Raw genomic sequence first — 21,166 nt, 5'->3', positions numbered from 1 at the left:
TACGTTTCAGGAAATTAACTGATCTAACTTGAAACCGTAATATATAAATGGGGGCCAAACATTTAGCCAAGAAAAAAGAAACATTTATACAGATCATATGTTAGCTAAGACTGGGACTCAAAGCACTTCCTCTCAGCTGTAGCGATGTGACTGTAGCAAACCTTTATGTCACGCTTATCTTGCAAAGCAGGAATCATCTATTGGCTACACAGAAACTGGTAATATCACTTTACCTTAAGGCTCTGCACATGTTCAGAGTAACTGTTCTTATGACAGATACCGTGTAAGCAGTGGTCAATAAACTGGTGTCCTAAAATAAATGTTATTCACATTTATCTTTAGTTTGCTGCACCAGAGAGAGAGATAAGCTGATTATGGAAATAATTATGCACAAAAGCCCAACAGTGAAATTGACTTAAATTCTGAAATTCTTCTTTTTTAATTGTATTTTTTTTTGCATATCCTTTGTGATTTCTACATTTCATAAAACAATTATGTCAACAAACACAAGGTGCCACTCTGACTAAACATCAAGTTAACATGATTGGCCTTTAAGTTATCCCATTAAACAATTTCTTTTACTTGTTTTTTTTTTATTTTTTATAACTCAACAAAAAGTAACCTTATGGTCAGAAATAAACCTAAAATGTCTGGTAACATGGATTTTACAAGCCTTGATGTAAACCTTTACTGTGACCAGCAAACAGTGGGGCTCATTGATCAGATGAGGTAAAATAGAGAACTCAATAAAGTAGATCAGAAATGTAGAAAACTGCTGTCTGGTCATGCTGTGTTTTAAACACAAAAGAAGCTTTAAATCAATCATAAGAGTTGGAACTTGGAATGTTTTCCAAGTTCCAGCTTTATGTGAAAGCCACCAACGCACGAAGAAGTAACACTTTGTTTACTGTTTCTTTGTTCATTTAATCTTCTAATTACTCTGCAGCGTTTGCATTTCCAGTTATGAATGAATTGAGTTTTATGAAGCTTTAGGACTTTCTTTCTCCACCTTTAATGAGGGATGTTCCTATGTAGACTTTAATTATTGCATCCATCATTAATTAAATGAACTGTACAAATAATTTTGACTAAACTAAGGCATCGAAGTCAGGATGAGAAGGAAATTTGACATGGAAATTAAAAACACATTGGGGAAGATTATCCTCATTGTAGGCAGTGTTATTTGAAAGATAAAGTATAATGCAGCCTTACATTAAGCCTCAATTTTCTTTCATCTTTTTAGTAATGGCTTAGTGAATTAAGTACACGGGCCGTATAACTGTAGCCTCTAAAATGGGCTTTAAAGGAGACCTGAGTCCTCATCCGCTTTTTTTTTCCTTCTCTCTGCTTGCGAAGACAAGACAAGTGAGGCTCTTGTGTACTCACATGTCCTCATCACAGATGATGCTTTTGTCACATAATTGCATACACGCACATGCAAAGGGTACAGGCACACGGCACACAATGTGCACAATTACCATCCTGTAATTGCGATCTATCAGACATTATTGTGAAATGTTGCCTGATGTGCGTGCTGTCGAGTCTGCTGCATTATCAGAGCTTAGGAAATGACAAGACTATTTATAGGAGCTTGTTATCCACTTAAATCCTGTTGTTGCTATTTTCCAGCCCTTAGAGCTGACTGACTGATGGGCTGATCTGTTGGTTTTGAGGAGCACAGCTGTGTGAAAAAGCAAATAGAGCGCCTCCATTTTAGCTTCATTGACCTAAAACAGGAAGAATCTCATTAACTTTTTGTTATACAGTGACGTGTTAAGTATTCTTTCACCATATTAAAACCGGTTACGTCGCACTTCTACTTCTCTATAATTAGACCATTGAGTTCAGTCCATAGCCAAGGGGACAAAGAAAGGGAAGAAAAAGGAGCAGTGTTGCACAAATCGATATGAGAATGAATCCCACCAAGTGTGATCCGAGTGAAAGTTTCAAAAATATTGAGCAGAAAGCATGCTGGCTTCTACAACAGGACTTCGACGAAGCCAAGTTCAAAATCCACCTCAGACGTCTTACAACGATGTATGCTGGGGCTCTTTAGAGAACCGTGCTGGCGCTTAACCAGAGCATTATTGGAAAGCTGTTTGCAAGAAAATGCTTAATATGCAAAAACAAACAAACAAATAAGTAAATATCTGAACACAAAGAAATTTGCAAGTCTGAGTTTATTAAAATAAATCTAAATTAGCCATTTCCTGTGGTATCTGTTCTGAAATTGGTCCACCAGCTGTACGAGAAGGGAAGTGCTGACATTTATTTTGCAGCTCTAACCAGATGTTTTCTTACACTGTCTGACTTTAAATCACACTAAATCTTTTCTGTCTTTAGTTAGTCAGATTCAATGTAACATTATTTGGAAATATTGAAGCAACATCAGAAGACGTCAAACAGAAACTTGAAGCACATATAAATTCTTCCAAACGAGTTAAACATCCAAAATCAGCTATAAAGTGACAAAGTTGATGTTTTTGGAGCGGTCGTCACAAAGCCCGGATCTCAATCCATCAGCAGCACCTGATGACATCTGCCTCTGCTGCTTTATTGATGGTCTGTTGCTCTCCATCCTAGTACTTTTATGAAAATTGAAAAGCAAGAAAATCCAGTGACATTTCTAATGTTTCATTTATTTATTTATTTTATTTCTTGCCTTTTCCAACTCTGTCTTTGCTTTTATTTTAATCATTAATATATTTAGGCTCCAGACTGGCTCAGTAATGGTCTGGAGACAGAGGTCCTGTCTTTGGCACGCTGCTCGATAACTGCCCATCTGCCTCTGGGTTAGAGTGGGCTGGTCGGGGGTTTGGGACGCGGCTGTACAGAGTGCTGGGTGGATCTTTTGGCTTCACTTTTTCTTTTAACCCAGCTACTGACTTGGTTTAATACTAGTCCTTGTGGCCAATCAGCCCTTTTGTTTCACTAGGAACTTTCTCCTGCCAGTGGGTGATGGATGGATTACACCACCAAAAATATCTTTTAAAATAAGATTTAAGGTGATCAAAATGAAAGATGGGGAAGAGGAAGTCTCCTTTTCCCCTGACTAAAACTTGGACGTACAGCTTCGAGCAAACCTGGTAAAAATAAATAAATAAAATAATTAAATAAAAAACAAATCAAAACTAATTATTTGTAGCTTACTGAAACAGAAAAGCTGATCTAATCATTGTTTTAACTTAAAAGTCCCTTGTATTTGTGCCTGCAGCTAAATGTTGACAAAAAGTTCACAGTTAATGTATGGGTTTGGACTCTAATTATCAACACTTCTCTGTTTCTCATTTGCTTTCTGTTTTGGAGTGAAGTTCAGCAAGTGGCAGTGAGTTGTCAGTGTTTGTGCCGGAGCTCTCCTCTGTTCTCAGTTCACTGTCTGGCATTTTTAACACTGAATAATTTAGGGTGCTCCTGGAATTTAATTATTAATTATTTGGAGCGGAGATGTGTCTACTTCTGCCGAAGGGAAGGCTGAGAGTCATTGCTCCAGAGGAATCACAAGCTTCCTGGAAGGAGACGTTGCCGAGGTGTCTGGGTGGTCCGGCCCAGGAGAGGCGGGTCGACTTCAGTGAAAACTTTGGAGGAGTTCTTCCTCTCTTTATGGATTAACCATGTGGATGGGCTGATGAAACTGAATATCCAAGGGTTTATACTAAACTACAAGGCAGAGAAGAGCATGCTACTCACTCAAGACCAGTGTGACAATGAGGGAAGCAGCGCAAAGAATACTTAAAGTCGTAAATGTATTTAATATTCTTTAGTATCTAATTCTCTTTTGCCTACTAGCAATGTTAGAAAAAGTGCAGCAGTGAGAATTAAGCAGATTGAAGTGAAAAGAGGAAGGCTGCTGTAAAGGACAGTTTGTTATGCTGGAGCAGCTTCTGCTCCTTTTAACTAGAGGCTTTTCTTTTTTAACAGTGACACTAAAGTGTCTCTCTCTCTGATAGGCAGCCTGATTTATACAGTTTGCGTTGTCAAAACGCCCCAGAGGCCATCTTGCTCTGCTCCCTGCCTTGTTTATTTCGCTCATGTCCCTTCCATCCAAAGCTACAAAAGACCACCGCGGCTTCAAGTTTTTGTTGTTGCCGCTGTTATATCACTTCATCCCTCTGAGGTGTGTCGCTTGTTTCTCTGCGTGTTTGTGTGAAAAGAAACCTGTCAGTGTTAGTTACCCTGCCAGTTCACACTTCTTTAGAATCACCTTTTATCCTGTCAGTTTAGGACACAAACACAGCAAAAGCAACAATGAATTATTTTAAAATGCATGCGTCTCTTTTGTCGGGCGAAAATGCATTCTGAGGAAGACTAAATGATGATCTTGTGAAAAGTAAACAAAAAAAATATGACTCAGGGTGAACACAATGGAAATATGTTTTGACGTAGTAAGAAACAAAATTAATTTGACAGAGATGCTATTTGGAGTCAGAGGTCATGATGGCCGCAAGCAAGAGGAACAATCAAAGTCACACTGAGTGACTTTGAGCACAAAAATAAATATAATAGTCACTCTGCTTTGGATTGGGTTTTTAGAAGTTTGTTCATATTGTCCACCAGCTCCTGCAAGAGAGAGAATTATTCTAGCTGAGTTTTTACATTGTCGTGTAAAGTTTGGAATATAAATTCCTCATCTGTTTGTGTGTTATATATAAAAAAAAAAATCTAAATTTGAATTTCTATTAAGAGAAATATAAATGTATATTTAAATTAACAGTTTTTCATTTTAATTTGCAACATCACAACTTGAGTTTTGATCAAACAAATGTATAATTTTGTTTTGCTGATTTAGTTGCTGCCTGTGGAACCCAATGATGATGCAAACCCATTCAAAAGAGATTGGAAAAAGGACATTGGTCGGTGTCAAGGGACATTGGTCGGTGTCTAAAGTGCGGCTGTTTTTGACCCCTGTGCTGATTTTGACCGTCCCCCGACTGCAGCTCAAGAATGATACGCATTTGGTCTGCCGACGCACCAAATTTGAGCCTTTCTATTTTTTTTAGTTGGGACAAAATATATTGAGAAAACATCAACATTTTCATACAATTTAAAATGTTAAAGCAACCATTCAACATTTAATGAAGCATTTTTCTTTATTTTGATTTCATAGTCAATAGAACCACATTAATCCATTGGCTTTTAATTTACCGCAGGAATCAAAGTGTTAACGCTTTGATTATAACTGACAAATGCTGGATTCCTAACAATTCTTTGGGGAGTTACTACACACACACTCATACACACACGCACACGTACACACACACACACACGCACACACACACACACACACGCACGCACGCACGCACACACACACACACACACACACACACACACATATTTGACAACAATATATATTCAGGTGCTTGTACTTATTATTTTTTTTCTGTTTCTCACTTGTTGTGCTCTATCGTAGACTGTTTTTTAAATTCAAAGTCTAAAAGAAAATACAAATGTGTGTTCCGCCATGCAGCTTTCTCTGATGGATACCTGCAATTTGTGGGAAAATTTGCATTCAAACTAACCGTGCAAAAAATACTTGGATCAAGAATTTGTTTGACCACGCTGAAACAAGCGCATTTAGGGAGAATAAATTGACCTTTAACTAAATAGGCCTATTATCCATGCAAACACCGGAGGGTTCCTTTACCTTACTGTGCAGCCTTAAATCACCCTTCACAACACGGTGGTGCAGAAAACACAAAGTTAAACCGCTCTCCTGCACATCAGCGGCCCAATTTGTCAAAAGCAAAGAGGCGACACACGGAGAATGAAATAGATTTAAAAGGAAAACAGTGAAACGCGACACATTGCTGTTGTGCTTCAGCAGCAGTCTTTCTCCCAGATTAATTATTTTAAGAAAAGTGATGTGTTAGTAGACGTAACTTAATGGAAGACTCCACCTTTGATCCCATTTGTGGCAGGGTGAGATTAAATTTCAGAGTGAAGCGACGGGCACGCCCGTCTCTGGGTGTGCATCTTCTTCGGGTGTAATGCCAGTTAGAATAATTAAGCTGGAGGGCCTTACGCTCAATAATGGACTTTGACAGCAAAATTAAAAAGGCCTGTGTAGTAACTGATGAGATCTCCGCCCTTTGTTGTTAAGAGCAAAGAGAGAAATGTACAGTGAGCTTCAAACACAAAAATATAATAATCACACATCCTTCAATCTGTCGTATAATTCAGCTCTCAAATACGAAGCAATCTCTTCATACTTTCTGCGTGTTTCCTTCTCAAACGCCCATCACAAGCAGTAAGTCAAAGATGGACACTTATACACTCTTGCGTTCGTTATATTGATCCATGCTTACACAAGCATTAGCACTCACTTAGAATGAGAGGCATGTCTTCACTCAAACATAGCAGAGCAGCGCTCTCACATGCAGCCTCACTTCTTTAAAACATACAACACGCACGCAAACCTAAATAAGTGAGTGCCTTCACTCCGGTCTGCCGGGTTCCTCCAAATTGAATCATAAAGCAGCTGATGTATTCATCCAGTGTGTGTGATTTAACAAGGTTTGCACCGTCTCGTCGTAAATCATATTAATAATCTCAGTCTACCATTGAATTTTCTTTTTTCGTGTGTCTTTCTAAGCCACCGTGGTGCTTTTTTTTTTTTTTTTTGGTGTGTTCTTCCTTTTGTTACTTTCATGATCCACCCAATTCATGCAAACACACACACACATACACACACAGAAGACACAGAAAACTGGTTTTCCTCTCACAAGTCTTTATTCATCCGCGTAGAAAAAAGACGACAGATCAATAAATGAAACAGCATTTTGCACTCGGTTTTGTCTATACATAAGTGTTTTCATTATCACATCTGAGGATATTTTTAAAGGAAAGATTTTCTAGAAAGAATGAATGGTAGCTTTACTGCTCTTTCAAAAATTGATTTTAAGAAAAAAAAATACAGATATAAAGAAATAAAAAAAATACACACCAGAGCTCCTTGATTAACATCGGTACACAGCAACACAGGAAGGAAAATCAGAAGAGTACAACCAAAAGAAAGAAGGAACGGGTTTCAACACTTAAAGGCTCTATCTAAGTTTCTCCTTTCTCCCTCTCTGTCCTCCCTTCAATTTCATCTGGAAATTTGACTGTTTAAAAATGATTTTCCATCAAAGTTCCTCCTGCATTTGGGTGTGTTGGTGGGCTCAGTGAGAGGCAGTCAGAGAGCAGGGGCTGCTTTCCTGTGGACGTGTTGGTGTTGAGATGCACAGTGAAGCGGTCGGGCTGTTAGCAGATCCTCTATGCTTATCTAAGGCCATAAAACTGGACATCCTGAGTCAACAAATGTTTCTCTGCCAACACTTTATCAGCTCATCTTAAATAATTTAGGTTAACAAAACTGTCTGATTTTCAGTGCTTTATCTTAATACAAAAATTACAAGTTAAAATGGATTCTGCAATTAATCGCAGATTTAACTGAGGCTGCAATTTTAGATAATCCAAAACGTATAGGAATATCTTCCCATTTTATGTGAAATGTAAAGTTAAAACAAGACATTTGCATACATGTACTGTATACAAAGACACTCCCGTTTTCCCTCAGGTTTTCATGCTTTAGGTCAGTTAGGAAAATCCCAGTTATTTTTACGGTATTTGCTAAATGTCTCCATGAATCTTCAACGCTGGGTCCAATTTCCAGAGACCTGAAGGTGCTACATTCATCTGTTTAAACAAATATGTTTAAGTGTAAACATCAGGGGAACGCCCTATCACAATGACTTTCAAGAAGGAGATGGGTTCTGTTTCCCAGAGTCCTAGTGACATTGGCTGACAGGCCACTCAGACGAAGAAGCCATTACTCCAAAGCAAACATAAGAATTACACTTTTCATGTGCACTCAGGGACAATAACATGAATTGCTGGAGACATGTTCTGAGGTCTGAATTTAAAACTGAAGTCACATTTGGATTAAAAAGTGTGATGCTTGCACCATCCTACTGAGGAGAATGGGAGTGACAGCCATCATGTTGCCAGGGTGGTTTGCTGCAGGAGGGACTGGTGCGCTTCCCAGGTGACTGGGGACTCATAGATGACATAACAAGGGTAATATTGTTTGGAAATCTTAAAGCAAGATGTCAAGACATCGTCCAGAAAGTTTGGGCAAAAGTGTGCATTTTTAATAGACAGTAACCCTAAGCATGTCGCCATAAAACGGCATAAGGACAACAGAGTCCATGTTTTGTAGTGGCCATTGCAAAAGACTGCTGTGGTATGGAGGAATAGGTCAAAATATTTTACAAATTAAATTAACAAAATTTTCCAAATAGAAAAAAGAGAAATGTTTATAATCTTCTGAATTAGAAAAAGATAATTAAAAAGAGACCTTAAAAAAATGCTCATTATTCTGGAATTTTTTTAAATATTAAATAACTTTGGCGTCACTAATTGACCTGAAATAGAGAAAACTTCAAATGATTTACTGTGAGAAAAGGTTGTGTCTTTATTTATAAACTCCATGTAAATGTCCGGTTTAGAAACCTGAAGTTATTGTTAGCTTCCTAAGTTTGGGGCTTGGACAATCATATTGTGTTTTTAATTAAAAATGAACTCCATTGTTTTAAAAACTCTATATATTTTATATTTAGTGTCTGAACATATCTAAGAACACATAAAAAATTCTGATAGGGTTGGTTTACTAGATCCATGGTTCTATAGCTGGTGTCACTTTAGTTGCCGTTAGAGACACTCATAGAAATTTGTTGACATCAACTATTTAAAAAGTGTGAAGTGAAGAGTTTGAAGGCCCAAAGAGCCCATAAAACTGTTCAAGATCATTGATCTATAATGATATACTACATAAAAAGAGAAGTTGGGAATGTTTAAAGAGTCAAGAAAAAGTGAAAGTGGCCACTTACGCTGCACTTCATTTACTTATGAAGTCTGAACTTGCATCTGGAGAAGACCTCAAACACAATGTATCCATGATCCATGTTTGAGCTGCAAGTCAGAAAACTATTAGGCTCTACCAAGGTTTGTTCTCAGTGTCCACACCAATTACTTTTGGCAGTATAAGCTCACAGCTGTGTAGGCATTTAGTCCATTCAAACACTATTAAATAATGTTTAATAGATAAACTCCTCACTCTAACCTCCTAATGGCAGCCATATTGGATTTTGACATCACGGTTGGTGGGAAACTTCATTTTTTACCGTTTTGAATTCTGTCTTCAGGGAATCTTTGTGTTTCTTTTAACAACATGGATTGTGGACATTTTTAATTCACACATGCAATGCTAATATGTTTATTTTTCCTTTTTCTTGAGAAACACAACAAACTGAAAAAGTCCTGCTTTGTTATGATGTCTCCACAGCATTTTGAAAACTTTGTATTTTGAGAAGGTTTTTTTTCTTAAATTAATGTCCCATGGTAGTTGATCATTCAAAAATACTGTGGTTTTTGTATGATCAACCAGGCTGTAGGAGAACACATGAATATCAGAATGCAAAGTCACATTTAATATAATAGATATTTTGATTAGTATGTTCCCCCTCTTTATTTTTCCTGAATCACAATAAAAACAACAGAAAGAAAACAAACGTCTTTAATCAACCCCAAGCTCCATAATGTGAGTAAGAAGAGCTCAGTCATTATCATTTCCTTCACAAAAATGATCTGCTGCTCCAAGTTATTGCCAAATAAAAAAAGTTTGGCCTTACTCTTGAAGATAAATGGGTTACTATTATGAGATGCATGATTAGTTTCTTTCATTACTGTGTGAAAGATAATTTAATAATAAGACCAAGCCGAATTAAAAACTGGGTTCATGCTGTTCTTCTTAATTCAGAATTTTTATTTTTTTTGTCTTGTTTGCTTGGAGATTATTCTGCCTTTTGTTTTTCTTGCCTCTTCCTCGCTTTGTTTTATTTATTGAAATGTTCTTCGCTCTATAAATCAAACAAAGTTCAATCAAGTTTTTGACAGAATCATGCAGTCTTTTATCGCTCATGTTTGTTGGAAGCAGTGGCCACGCTGCGGGCAAAATTATATCCTTTTTTAAGATGAAGAAGTCACATTATTCCAGTTGTCAGCCCTCTTCCCCTCGATCTTCTTTTCCTTTTGTCCTCTTTTTCGCCTCCTGCCGCTTCATTGGTCACACGCCCTTTTTCAACTTAACTCCTGTCTTTCTTCTCCTTCCTCCCTCTCTGCCATAAGCAAGCCACCTCTCAGAGAGACTACATCCCCCCACCCAAACAGCACCCTTCTCTTTTTCCCCTTGCTGTCTTTTATCTTCTTTTCCTCCATCCACCCATCTATCCATCACCCCCTCACACACACTTTCCCCCTCTCTTTCCCACTCATTAGTCTACCCATGCTGTGGTTTGTGTCTCCCGTCTCTGTCAGAGCTGTTATCACTGCTGTCAGCTCCTTTGGCGAGAACAAAGTCGTCCTCTGCTCACAGCACCACAAAAGACACGAGAGGAATGAAAGGAAAAGAGCTTCAGCTCCAAAAAAAGGAAAAAAAAAACTAAAAAAGAGGCGGAAAGACGGAAAAATTAAAAAGGGGAGGGAGGGATAAACCAGAGGAAAGAAGGGAGCAAGGAACACATCTTTTCATGTCAGCCATGATGCATTGTCATCTGTGGGTTATAACAACCATTGATTTCTCCTTTCTGTCACCCTTTTTATCTATACAGCACAGAGCTTACAGTTGGAAGGAAGATATGAGCGCTATCTCTATACACATCAAGTGCCTTTTCCTCATATTATAAATATATCTCCTGCTAAATCAGCTAAGCCTAGTATATCAACCTCAAATAATTTACCGTGTATTATTATGAGCTGAGAAGAGCAGTAGGTTTGAAAGACACTGAGATATCCAAAAGAGGAAACATAACCATTTAGAACAATAAGCAGTGCTGAGAGAAGAGCCTACTGTATTTTGTAGGATACAGTAGAAGAGTATAGTGGGACTCTTACTTCTGTCGCTTATTAACATCGTCCCATCATCATCATCATCTACTAAGCAAACCAATCAGAATCGAACCATCAGAGGCACAGAGGGTACTTTGGAAACCAAGGGCAAAATGCCACCAGCCAACAGGGCTCTGGTAGCTCAGGGATTGTGCCCTGCATCATCACGTGTAGGCATAATCTATGTCAGGGATGCCACCCTCTCTGTAGCCACGGTTGGTGCCATAAGTGACATGATGGTGGCTGGCTTGGCTGAGGATAGTGCCATTGAGACTGCCAGCTCCATGGCTGCTCCGATAGGTCCCATTAGCTTGGGAGGAAGAGGAGGATGAGGAAGGGAAAATGGTATGGATGTAGGTAACGTCCTCCAGCTTAGGCTGCAGGGACTGATGGGCCATAGCTGTCATCTGAAAGCCTGCAGGAGGGGCCCTGATCTCCAGAATGGAAGTGTCTTTCTTGGTGCCTGACTCTACATAGTCATCATAATGCTTCCCACCCCGGCCTCTGCTGTATGAACCCGAGTCCCCAGACATGTAACCTGATCTCTGTCCATACCAGCAGAAGATGGCAAAGATGAGAAGCAAGCTCACCAATGCTGTGGCACCTCCTATAATTCCAGCCAGTGGCAGAGCTGTTAGCTCAGAGTCCTGTCCCTCTTTGTCTGCACCGTCCCCTCCAGAGCTGACATCTCCAGTCTCTATCTGAGCACAGGCTGGAGCTGAGTCTTTACTATCTGTGTCCATGCTGCCAGCTCGAGATGAACCCATGCTAGATCCCCCAAAGGAGGCCTCCTGTCGCAGTGGCAGAAGGCAGATGAGGTAACGGGAACGTGGAGTGAGCTGGTTAAGGAGGTACTGCCTCTTCTCTCCAGCAACCAAAGTCTCTGTCATTGAGCCCAGAGCTACGCTGCTTCCCATTCTTAGCCATGACAGGCGGAAGGAGGGTGCTGGCTGTGGGTACAGCCAACTCACAAGGACACTGTCTGAAGAGAGAGGCTTAACAGTCAATTCAAAGGCCTCTCCAGATACTTGCCCACCTTCCCCTGGAGGCAGGGGCATAATGAGACCTGGCCACTTAGGCCGCAGAGTGAAGAGAGAACCTTGTGTGGGGACCAACAGAGGGGCAGTTGTGGTGGTCCCATGAGGGACTACTTCACTCTCTCCAACATCATCTTCACCTCCTCCATCTTTTTCGACTGGGTTCACCCCTTCTCCAGGACTAGAACCTGCAGGGGGGCCTTCACACTGCTCCATTAGTGATGTTAGATCTCTGAGCGACTGGCCCCGTACAGACTCTGGCCCCTGACAGACAAGGCCTCTGACTGTCACTGCTGACCCACGGCCATGCAGCCAGGAATGAAGCCAGCGAAGGTTGCAACCACAATTCCAGGGGTTTCCTCGAAGCAGCAGTAACTCCAGGCTTTCGGTGTCTCTCAGAATCCCTCGTGGCAGACTGGTCAGATTGTTTCCTGACAGGTCCAACCTTTGTAGGCGCTTCATCCCATCCAACGTTGCCCTCGGAATGTGGGTCATCCCGTTGTCTTGCAAGTGTAGTCGTACCAGGTGAGCTGAAGGCAGGTTGACTGGCGGTGACTGTAGAGCATTCCTGACCAACGACAACTCCGTCAAGTTAGATAAACGAGAGAAGGTATCGTCTGCGATCCGTGTGTTGGCCAGCAGGTTTCCGTCCAGGACCAGACGTCGCAGGGAGGAGAGACCGCGGAAGGCATGCGTTGGGATGGTGCTGATCCTGTTGTCATCCAGTCGCAACTCTTCCAGTGATGCGGGAAGGCCTGCTGGGATGCTCGACAGGTGATTCCGAGACAGAAACAGCAGTCGTAGCCTTGGAGTCCCAGAAAAAGCTCGATCCTGGATGCTAACTGTTGATATTGAGTTATCATCCAGGTGTAAACGTTCTAGTAATGGTAACTTGGCCAAAGCTGATCGTGGTAACGTTCGTATATTATTATCCTGCAAATGAAGCTCCTTTAGGGACGGAGGAAGGTGTATCGGAAACTCATCCAGCTGGTTGGCGTAAAGGTATATCACTCGTATAGAAGTGCTGCGTTCCAGTGACTGTGGCAGCCCGGCGTTGCTCAGCCGGTTGCTCTGCAAGTAGAGGATAGCAGCCGTTAATGGCAGCGGAGGGATTATGCTCAGGCCACGGTCGTTGCAGTAGACAAAACCCTCGTCACAGCGACACACGGAGGGACAAACAATTCCCTCATCTCCCTCGCCTGTCTCCATGGCGATTGCAGCTGCCGCCAGCTCCAGCACCTCAGCCAATAAGGTGAGGACCAGCAGGAGGAGAAAGAGCCAATCGCGGAGCTCAGCAAGACTTTCGGCTGCCATGTTGGTGAAAGGTTCCTGACCTGTAGAGAAGGAAAAGTTATATTAATACTAGGATAGGTCAATCCTTCTAAAGCCAAAGGGGTACTGATATATTACATTCAAATAAAATAAAAAAACAAACCAGACAGTTGAAGTGATTTCTGAGACGCTCAGTTTTCAATTCCCACCTGCTGGCTAAAAGTGAGGCCTTTTATCTCAAGAGTTGAAAAGAGTTGGGAATAGAACAGTCAGACGCCCTGAAGAGAAACTGTCCAGTTCTATATGGGTCAGAGTGTCCAAGCAGAAGACAAAGTGACATTTAGATCCAGTGAGTTCAACGAGGGGTGGGTTGACCGGCGATAAAGATCATAAGAATCGGAGAAAGCAAAGAGACAACAGAAATGGAGAAAATTGGACACTGACAGTTGAAATGGGGGTGGGGGGAAATAAGCGAAGAGGGCTTTATTTTCTATGAGGTTAAGAGAACTGGAGTGTGTGACATAAAAATGAAATGGAGGATAGATCGGGGAGAAGGAGATTAGATTAATTGGGTGCGGTGCAGTTGATGGATCTGAAAACAACACAAGTATCAAAGTTACTGTGCCGGTGTTAGATCTGACCCTGGCAGAAAAGGAGGATAATAACTCAACAGAGAAACATTAATTTCACAGATTTTTGAAGGTTTACTCTGATGCATAATGTGTCTGTTTGAGGTCATGACCACTTTGTGAACTGTGAACACATATTAATAACCACACTGAGCACGTAATGTGCAGTCTTTAAATTCTACAACGTGTATAATGCACATTTTCATCAAGCGGTTATTGTTCGTAAATTTTTCCAGACACACTCTAAAGTGTGTCTGGAAACATTTTTTTCATTCAGAGAAATATTATTAAAGCACTCTTAAAAACTACTGTCTGACTTGCAGATGTAAAACACAACAAACCCCAACAAAATTCAGTTCTTGGAGAGAAAAAGCTTTTCAAATTAATCTGGCCTTATCTTACAAACCTCTTACCTCAGGTTAGTTCCCCCCTGTTCCATGTATCCTCTCTCTGTTAATAATTGCTGCTGCTGTGGTTTACTGGAACCTTAAACAGTTACTTTGTAAACCTTTCAAAATTGATACATGATGGCTCTAGCAGTAATCAGCTCTGGGTGTGCCTAGTGTTTTTTTTTTTTTACATAGAGCCAAATATGTTTCCACTTAAATTAAAAGTATTTATTTAAGATTTGGATTAACTAAGGTTGTCTTTCATATATTCAAATTACTTCAATCATCTACAAGATTTAAAGTTGAGAAAACGCTGAAATAATTTTTCCTAGCACTGTGTTTTTTTGCTCAATATTTTGTTTCTCCCTGCCCCCCCCAAAAAAATCTATAGATTGAAATTTAATAGCACAAATGTTTACAATCTAAGTAATATAGTGTCTTTGCTTTCCATTTCAGTGCAACTATATGTACAATTGGAGCCATATACAGTAACAAATTTGTTGAAATTACATTTTAAGCAATAAACCCTTTGTCTTCAGCTAGCCTGAGGCTGGAAAATGTGCCCTGATGGGAAAGGGCTGACATGATTTGACAGCACATTTGATAAACAAATCCTCCAAAGGCAAGTTTCTTTTCTGCCCCCCTTCTGTATATCCACATGTGTGTTCGTGTGTGAACTCTGTGCTCGATGCAAAATTGCCCTTCGGCTGCAGTCAAAATCCATGCAAAGCAAACAAGAGATGGCGACAATAGAAGAAATGAAGAGGTTGGAAGGGGGTGAGGAGACAGATGGAGACTTGGACAGTCAGTCATGGGAGGAGAGGAGAAATGAGTTTCTGGCAGTGAAGACTGAAGTCGGTATCAGCTGAGTTCGCTGCAGAAAGAAGAATGGATCCAATCCCTGACTGGGTGTTGTTTTTTTCTGTTAGATAGGTGTAAAAATAGCTGTGTTTGGTACTTTTATATGCCTCTGTTGCATGTCTCTGTGAGAATGTGACAGAGATCGGTATCTACAACAACCAGCTCCTGTCTCTGCCTGACACGGTATTAGATACATCAGGGCGAAAAAGTGTCTGTGTCACAGAATTTGACATTAACCCTGACTTCACTTTCTCTGTTCATAATCTTATTTTTAGCTCAAATCTGTGTTTGGAAGACAGAAAAAGTACAACAGATATACACAGGCACATAAAGGGAGCGTAAAGGTAGGAGCTGAGACCAAATTGGGATGCTCTATGAATATCAACTAGCATATGTTTCAGTGCCACAACATCCCCACTTCCCTCTCATAAATATCCTCTTGGCACAAGCTTGTTTGTGTGTTTTCGCCCACATGCCAAGGTTTCCAATCGACATGTTGCTTTAATGATCCTCAGATTTTCTGTCCTACACTGTCCCTTATTCGATCTCTTGCTGTCTCGTCTCTCTGCTTCTTTATCTTTTACACCATCTATCTCTCCCATCCGCACGCCTTCCCTTCATGACCTGTCATTATATCCACTTAAAGGTTTGTTTACAGAACTATCCTTGTCCTCTCTTCCACTGTCTCTATTTTCTTCTAATCCTCTTTTATCGTTTCCTCTCCAGTTGTTTGTTGATTCCTGCACACTGAGATTGGATCAATCAGAAGGGGTTTAGTCTCCCTGCCTACAACTCCTCAGCTCCTCTCCTCTCTTCCTTAGTAACAGAGATCTGGATGCAGCAGACCACCTCCTTTGCTTACTCCTACTCCCTCATCCTCTCTCACTCCTCAGCCTTGTCTTTATTGTAGAGGTGGACTACTCAGAGATTCTGTGTCTCCAATTTTGTGCATTTTGACATTCAGAAATTGATTTTAATTGATTCACCTTAAGAAATATAAATCAATCTTTCAAAGTATATTTTCTCTACTATGTGCATTTTTTCTAATTCAAGTGTCTGGAAATAAATGCTTACTAATGCAATACAATCCTAAAGATTTGGGATGGAAGTTTCTGTACAAATAAACCAACTAAAGAGAACAGAATATCTACTTTTTAATTTTACATGACCGATTATAGCGACTTAAGTCTTGTTTGTATCACCAGATACTCGTTTAATTTTTGCAAGATCCATTCAAAGTAAGCGAGTTGTGTCCAGCTTCAAATTTGAGCAGATTTACTGCAATATAGAGCTGTGAAGAAGTACAACAGCATTTCAAGGGGAAGAAAACGTTACGTCTACACACATGGTGATTGTAGTGTGATCTGTGGTGTTAATTTGTTTCCTCCAGTCTTGGACAACTTGCTGAAACCTATTATATCCTGACTTCTGCTGTCGAGTCATCAGTTCCTTACACCGAGTTTAAACAAACTTGTGTTTTGCAGCGTGTTAATCAAAATTCCACAAAGTCAATCTCTAAATGCTTATAAAAGCAAAATACCAAAAAAAGTAAAAAAGGTTTGGGGTAGCCTAGTCAAAGTCCAGACTTAAATCCTACTGAGATGTGAAACAGGCTGTTGGTTCTGAAACCTTTTGATTTGACTGAATTCAAACAACAATTTCTCCACTCTTTGCTAGCTATCGCAAACATTTCATGGCAGGTTTTACCATAAGGAGTGCAAAAACCAGTTTTCACGTTTTGCCGGGTTGGTTTGGATATGTGTTTTGAAATAAATGAAATTTTCACGTAAAACCTGCATTTTTGCATTTAGTCAGGAGGAAATCTTTGTCTGACGTCTCCCCTGTTGTAGCAACCTGAATGATGGCCAGCAGGCCTCCACAGAAAATAGTTTTTCTTGAATCTTCTTCCCCCTTTTATTGAGAAGTTGAATTTATTTTCAACTTCTCACTAATACTGAAAAAGAGTTGCACACTGAAGACTGTTGTCAGTGTAGCTTGTTACAGTTTAGGTGTGGCAGAAAAGAGATCAACCATTGATAGGGTTAGTGGATTGTATAATCAACCAGTTTCTTGGCGCACCTCAACTTTTTGACTTGATGTGTGCCAACCAACATGCCCCACAGTTAAAACAGGTTCTAGGAAAGGTCATCCTTGAAGCACTGAGCCTTTGTGTGTCTTTGTACGTTTTTTTTTCTTATCATGCAGCAGAAAACGACCCGTAGGTGTAGTGAATCTCAATGTGATGAAAGCACAGCAAAGACGTGTGTGTAAAAGGTCTGATCGACCCGGTGTGTGATTGCCGAGGGCTTTCTAACCTGCTCAGTCTCTGTGTCTTTCACGTCCGCCGCAGCTTTGTTTTTCCTGTATCGGGGATTTGTGGAGAAGAGTATTAGAGTGTCTGTGCGTGTGATTGAGGATGCTGCTTTGGATCTCTCTGTGTTAGCACAGTTTCACAGTCTTCTTTGAATCGCTCAGATGTGTAACCTCTTTCCTTTGGGCTGTTGAATCTTCCTCAGCTTGGGTGAATGATGATATGGATGATGATAGCCTGTTCTCCAGGGCTCCACAAGTAGCAATATCAGCATGGCTCAAAGCCGCCACAGCGTCCACATTTGTGTGTGTTGGGTGGGTGTTAGTCCTCCTGCCAAGCTTGTTCTCTCTTTCTGGGTATGGAGCTTTCAGGCCTGCCAACTTAAGTCATCTTCATTGAGTGTCCAGAGGTTTAATTCTGAAACAAAACCCTCCACACCCAAATGCTACAGTCGGGCGGGCAGGCAGGCAGTCAGAGCTTAAGGGTCCTTCTTGGAAGTCAAAAGCAATCCTGGATCCCCATGCAAGCACTAGGTCATGCTAAAATAGTACAGTGCCATGTCACACTCACTTTGAAGAGGCAGGTTGTAATTTTAATTGATGCGCAGTGGGGAGAGAGATGAGAAGAAGCAGCAAATAGTCCTCAAAGGAGAAAATGTGATCTCTTGTTTAGGTTTTACGAGCACAATTATGATTATATAAACGTCACAGTTTGATGATAATAATAAAGATGTTAAGAGGATATGATCTGCTGTCCCTCAGTTTTAGTCCAACTATCCTCTTTAGTTTACACAAATTGTCTGAAAATTCAGTGGATATTCACTTCTGTATTCAATCCACCTGGAGCAGCGCAGGTATGGAGCTCCAATGAGGAGTTCTGCTGCGGTCTCTTTAAAATCCTTCACTTTAGCAGATCAGCCCCTGGTTGGGATGGCCATCAATCATCTGAAAAGACAGAGCAGATTGGAAAGAGATATTAGAATTCATGTGGAGAGAAAGGAAACGAGCCTGAAAAAATATTTATTTTATGCTTCACTAGTATTTTATTGCTGCTATTATTTAGCTATTGATTTGTTTAATCCATTTATTTTAATAATTATATGATACTGATATTTAAAAACAATGGTAATGGTAATAATAATAATCAGAAATAACTACAACTTTGTAAATGTACCTCTACATTAACAAGAAAATGAACTGTTCAACTTGATACAAACACAAACCAGATACAAAAATATGAATTCTTAGCCATTTATTTCTTGTTTTTTCATATGAATTTATTCATTCAAATTCATGTCTTTGATAAGCTTCCCACACATAAGCTTAAGTTGCTGCTCTTGTTTTATTTTATTTTTGCCCGGAAAGGGAGTTTTGGCTGGTTATACAGTCTTGTGTTATTTACACCGGCATTATTATTGTTCAAGCCCACCCAAGCTGACTTTGGGCCAGAGGTGAGGGCACAAGCAGCATCGATGAAAGGTCTATCGTTCAGCTACAGTCAATTAAATATCACTGATTAGCTTCTTAAATGACCCATAAAAACCATTATCCACCTGGGAGAACAAGGCTTTACTGCTGGGTGTCATTGATTTATTTACAGAAAGGCCAGCATCATGTTTTACTTTTAAACTTTTGTCACCGCTGACTAGTGTCCCCAACTGTGTCTCACTGCATGGCAAGGTCATGTTTGCTGCACAGCCACATTCCCAGTAGTCGCTGTTCTGGTAAATCAGTTATGACCTGGAAGGCACTGGAAGAGGTAGGCAGAGGGTAAGCTGAACCAAAGCAGACTATAAATTCATAAGAGAGGTATAAACTCTGTTTTTTTTTCTCTCAAAAATCAGTAATCGTCCAGAGTAAACACTCCTGTATATGACTGAGTTTTTAAAATAAATAATAGAACATTTTCTGAAGAAAACTTGGATACCAGGAAGGGTTTGGCCAATTCTTCAAATTAAAAGGATTTGGTTGCCAGTTCAGTTTACTGAAACTGAATTGAAATTGAAGCCATTGGTCCGCACCATGTTCACAAAGTCGTTGAACTGCAGTCTGCACAACACCGTTGTCTTTCCGGCAGAGTCTAATCCAAAAATAGTGATGTGAGAGGACTGGAAGAATGACATGGAGGAAAACTTTGGCTGTTCAGACAGTCCATTCCCCATCATTCCACATCAGGAGGAACAGGAAGTAATCCGCATAGGTGCTTATAGTCCGAAAAGATAGCAGGAATTACCTCTCAGTGCGAAAGTCCTCTGTGGATAAAGTATTAAATCCGTGTGTTTCCAATATGTTGGTTTCTTCTGTCACATTCCTTGAGTTAAGACCAGAGTGGACATCTAAAGTCTTCAGAATAAATTCAGTCTGACTTTTTATTTGGAGATCATGGTCTCAGACTCTTGAGGAGGAATGAAGAGCCAGAGAATTAAAGTTGCTTAAGGTTCAGTGGGAAGTTGCCAAAGTGTGCTGGCGTTGGTCCACTGAGTTCAAAATCAGTGCTATCGTCTATCAGGTGATGTCAGTGCAACTTGTGCTTCCCTCTGCTGATTCATTTTATGGGGATCCTGGTTTCATTTCCCAACAGGACTTGGAACCTGCCCTCACTGCCAACGGTACCAACCCCTGCTTTAGTGACCATGACCATGTCCATTCACTGCATGTGAACGGACAGAAAACTGGCCTGACCTGAACCCCATAAAGGATCTATGGGGTCAAGAAGAAGAGCCACCAGAACTAATGACGCAGAAAAGCTGAAGGGCACTATTAAATGAACCTGGGATTCCATAGCACCTCAGCAGACCCCTGGACTGCACTGATGCAGTAATTCATGCAAAAGGAGTCCTGACCAACCATAGAGTAGGTATAATGGACACACTTTGAGTAGGATGGCATTTGGCATCTCCTATGCCACTATTTCTCAAAGAACATTTTGAATTTATTTACTGAAATAAAGTAACGTCTGGATGATATTCTAATTTTTTGCTCCTGTAGAAAGCATTATAGTATTTAAATTCTGGTGGAGTTTGATATATAGATAATCTTTTTCTTTTCCAGTTTGTTTGTTTTTTTTAATACCAGCTGTGTTTTAAGCAATGCCAAGATATAATGTTGAGTTTCACTGTTGGCACAATATGGAGAACTAAAATGACTAAATGATTATCCCCCTCAGAACGGTTTTACCTTTTAAAATTAAGTGCATCGTGAAAATGCTTCTTGAAGGTCAACACTGCATATGTACAGCATTACGCTCCCAGCGGACAACAAACCTCCCATTAAGCAAACGGCATGTTTTATGTCGGGTTTTTTTTTCTTTCACACAAAGCTGAGGAGCTTTCATTAACCACCACTCACTAAGTGCCTGTATCTTATGAGCAAAATGAAACCCCTGGTGAACACTGGTTTTAGAAATATAAGGTTTTCATCAGGCACACACAGAGTACATAGAGACAGATTCATCAGAAGCCATTAACTGCTCCGCTGCTCACATTCGTCCGTTCACTTCATCCCACAGTAAGTAGACTACAAAGCCAACTGGGAGATTTTCATCCAGTTTGCAAAAACGCAAACAGAAACAAATAAAACTGTCCTCATTTTCCTTCCTGAAGGACACACAATGAAGCCGAGAAGGATTTGTTTAACAGACTAAAGCCAGAGCCTGCGTGTGTGCTCATGAAGGGTGCTTAATGCCTAAACTGAACGCCTGACAGTGTAGATTCAAGGTGACGGTATGTGTGTGCATTTTTGTTTT

The 21,166-nt window shown here is 40.3% G+C and overlaps 2 protein-coding genes across 9 annotated transcripts in view; one reads left to right on the top strand and one right to left on the bottom strand.

Annotated features, from left to right (window-relative positions):
- Nucleotides 1–21,166, top strand: part of macrod1 (mono-ADP ribosylhydrolase 1) — a 173,488-nt gene that overhangs the window by 17,218 nt on the left and 135,104 nt on the right. The window lies entirely within an intron of this gene.
- The window catches only part of flrt1b (fibronectin leucine rich transmembrane protein 1b), a 55,454-nt gene continuing 40,995 nt past the window's right edge, over nt 6,708–21,166 (bottom strand). For 3 of the 5 annotated variants that reach the window (XM_017307130.2, XM_008420432.3, XM_017307129.2), the window contains exons 2-3: nt 17,427–18,366; nt 6,708–13,294 (exon numbers count right to left, since the gene is read on the bottom strand). In XM_017307130.2, the coding sequence (XP_017162619.1) occupies nt 11,088–13,274 (2,187 nt within the window). In that variant the 5' untranslated portion in view covers nt 13,275–13,294; nt 17,427–18,366 and the 3' untranslated portion in view covers nt 6,708–11,087. The remainder of the gene's footprint in view (nt 13,295–17,426; nt 18,367–21,166) is intronic. The other 2 variants (XM_017307131.2, XM_008420433.3) reach the window with 2 other exon arrangements.

This window comes from Poecilia reticulata, chromosome 10 (assembly GCF_904066995.2).
Source record: "Poecilia reticulata chromosome 10, P_reticulata-male-v2, whole genome shotgun sequence".
In the NCBI taxonomy this organism is placed as follows: domain Eukaryota; kingdom Metazoa; phylum Chordata; class Actinopteri; order Cyprinodontiformes; family Poeciliidae; genus Poecilia; species Poecilia reticulata.
Note: the sequence above shows the minus strand (reverse complement) of the source record. Positions and strands in the feature narration are given on the sequence as shown.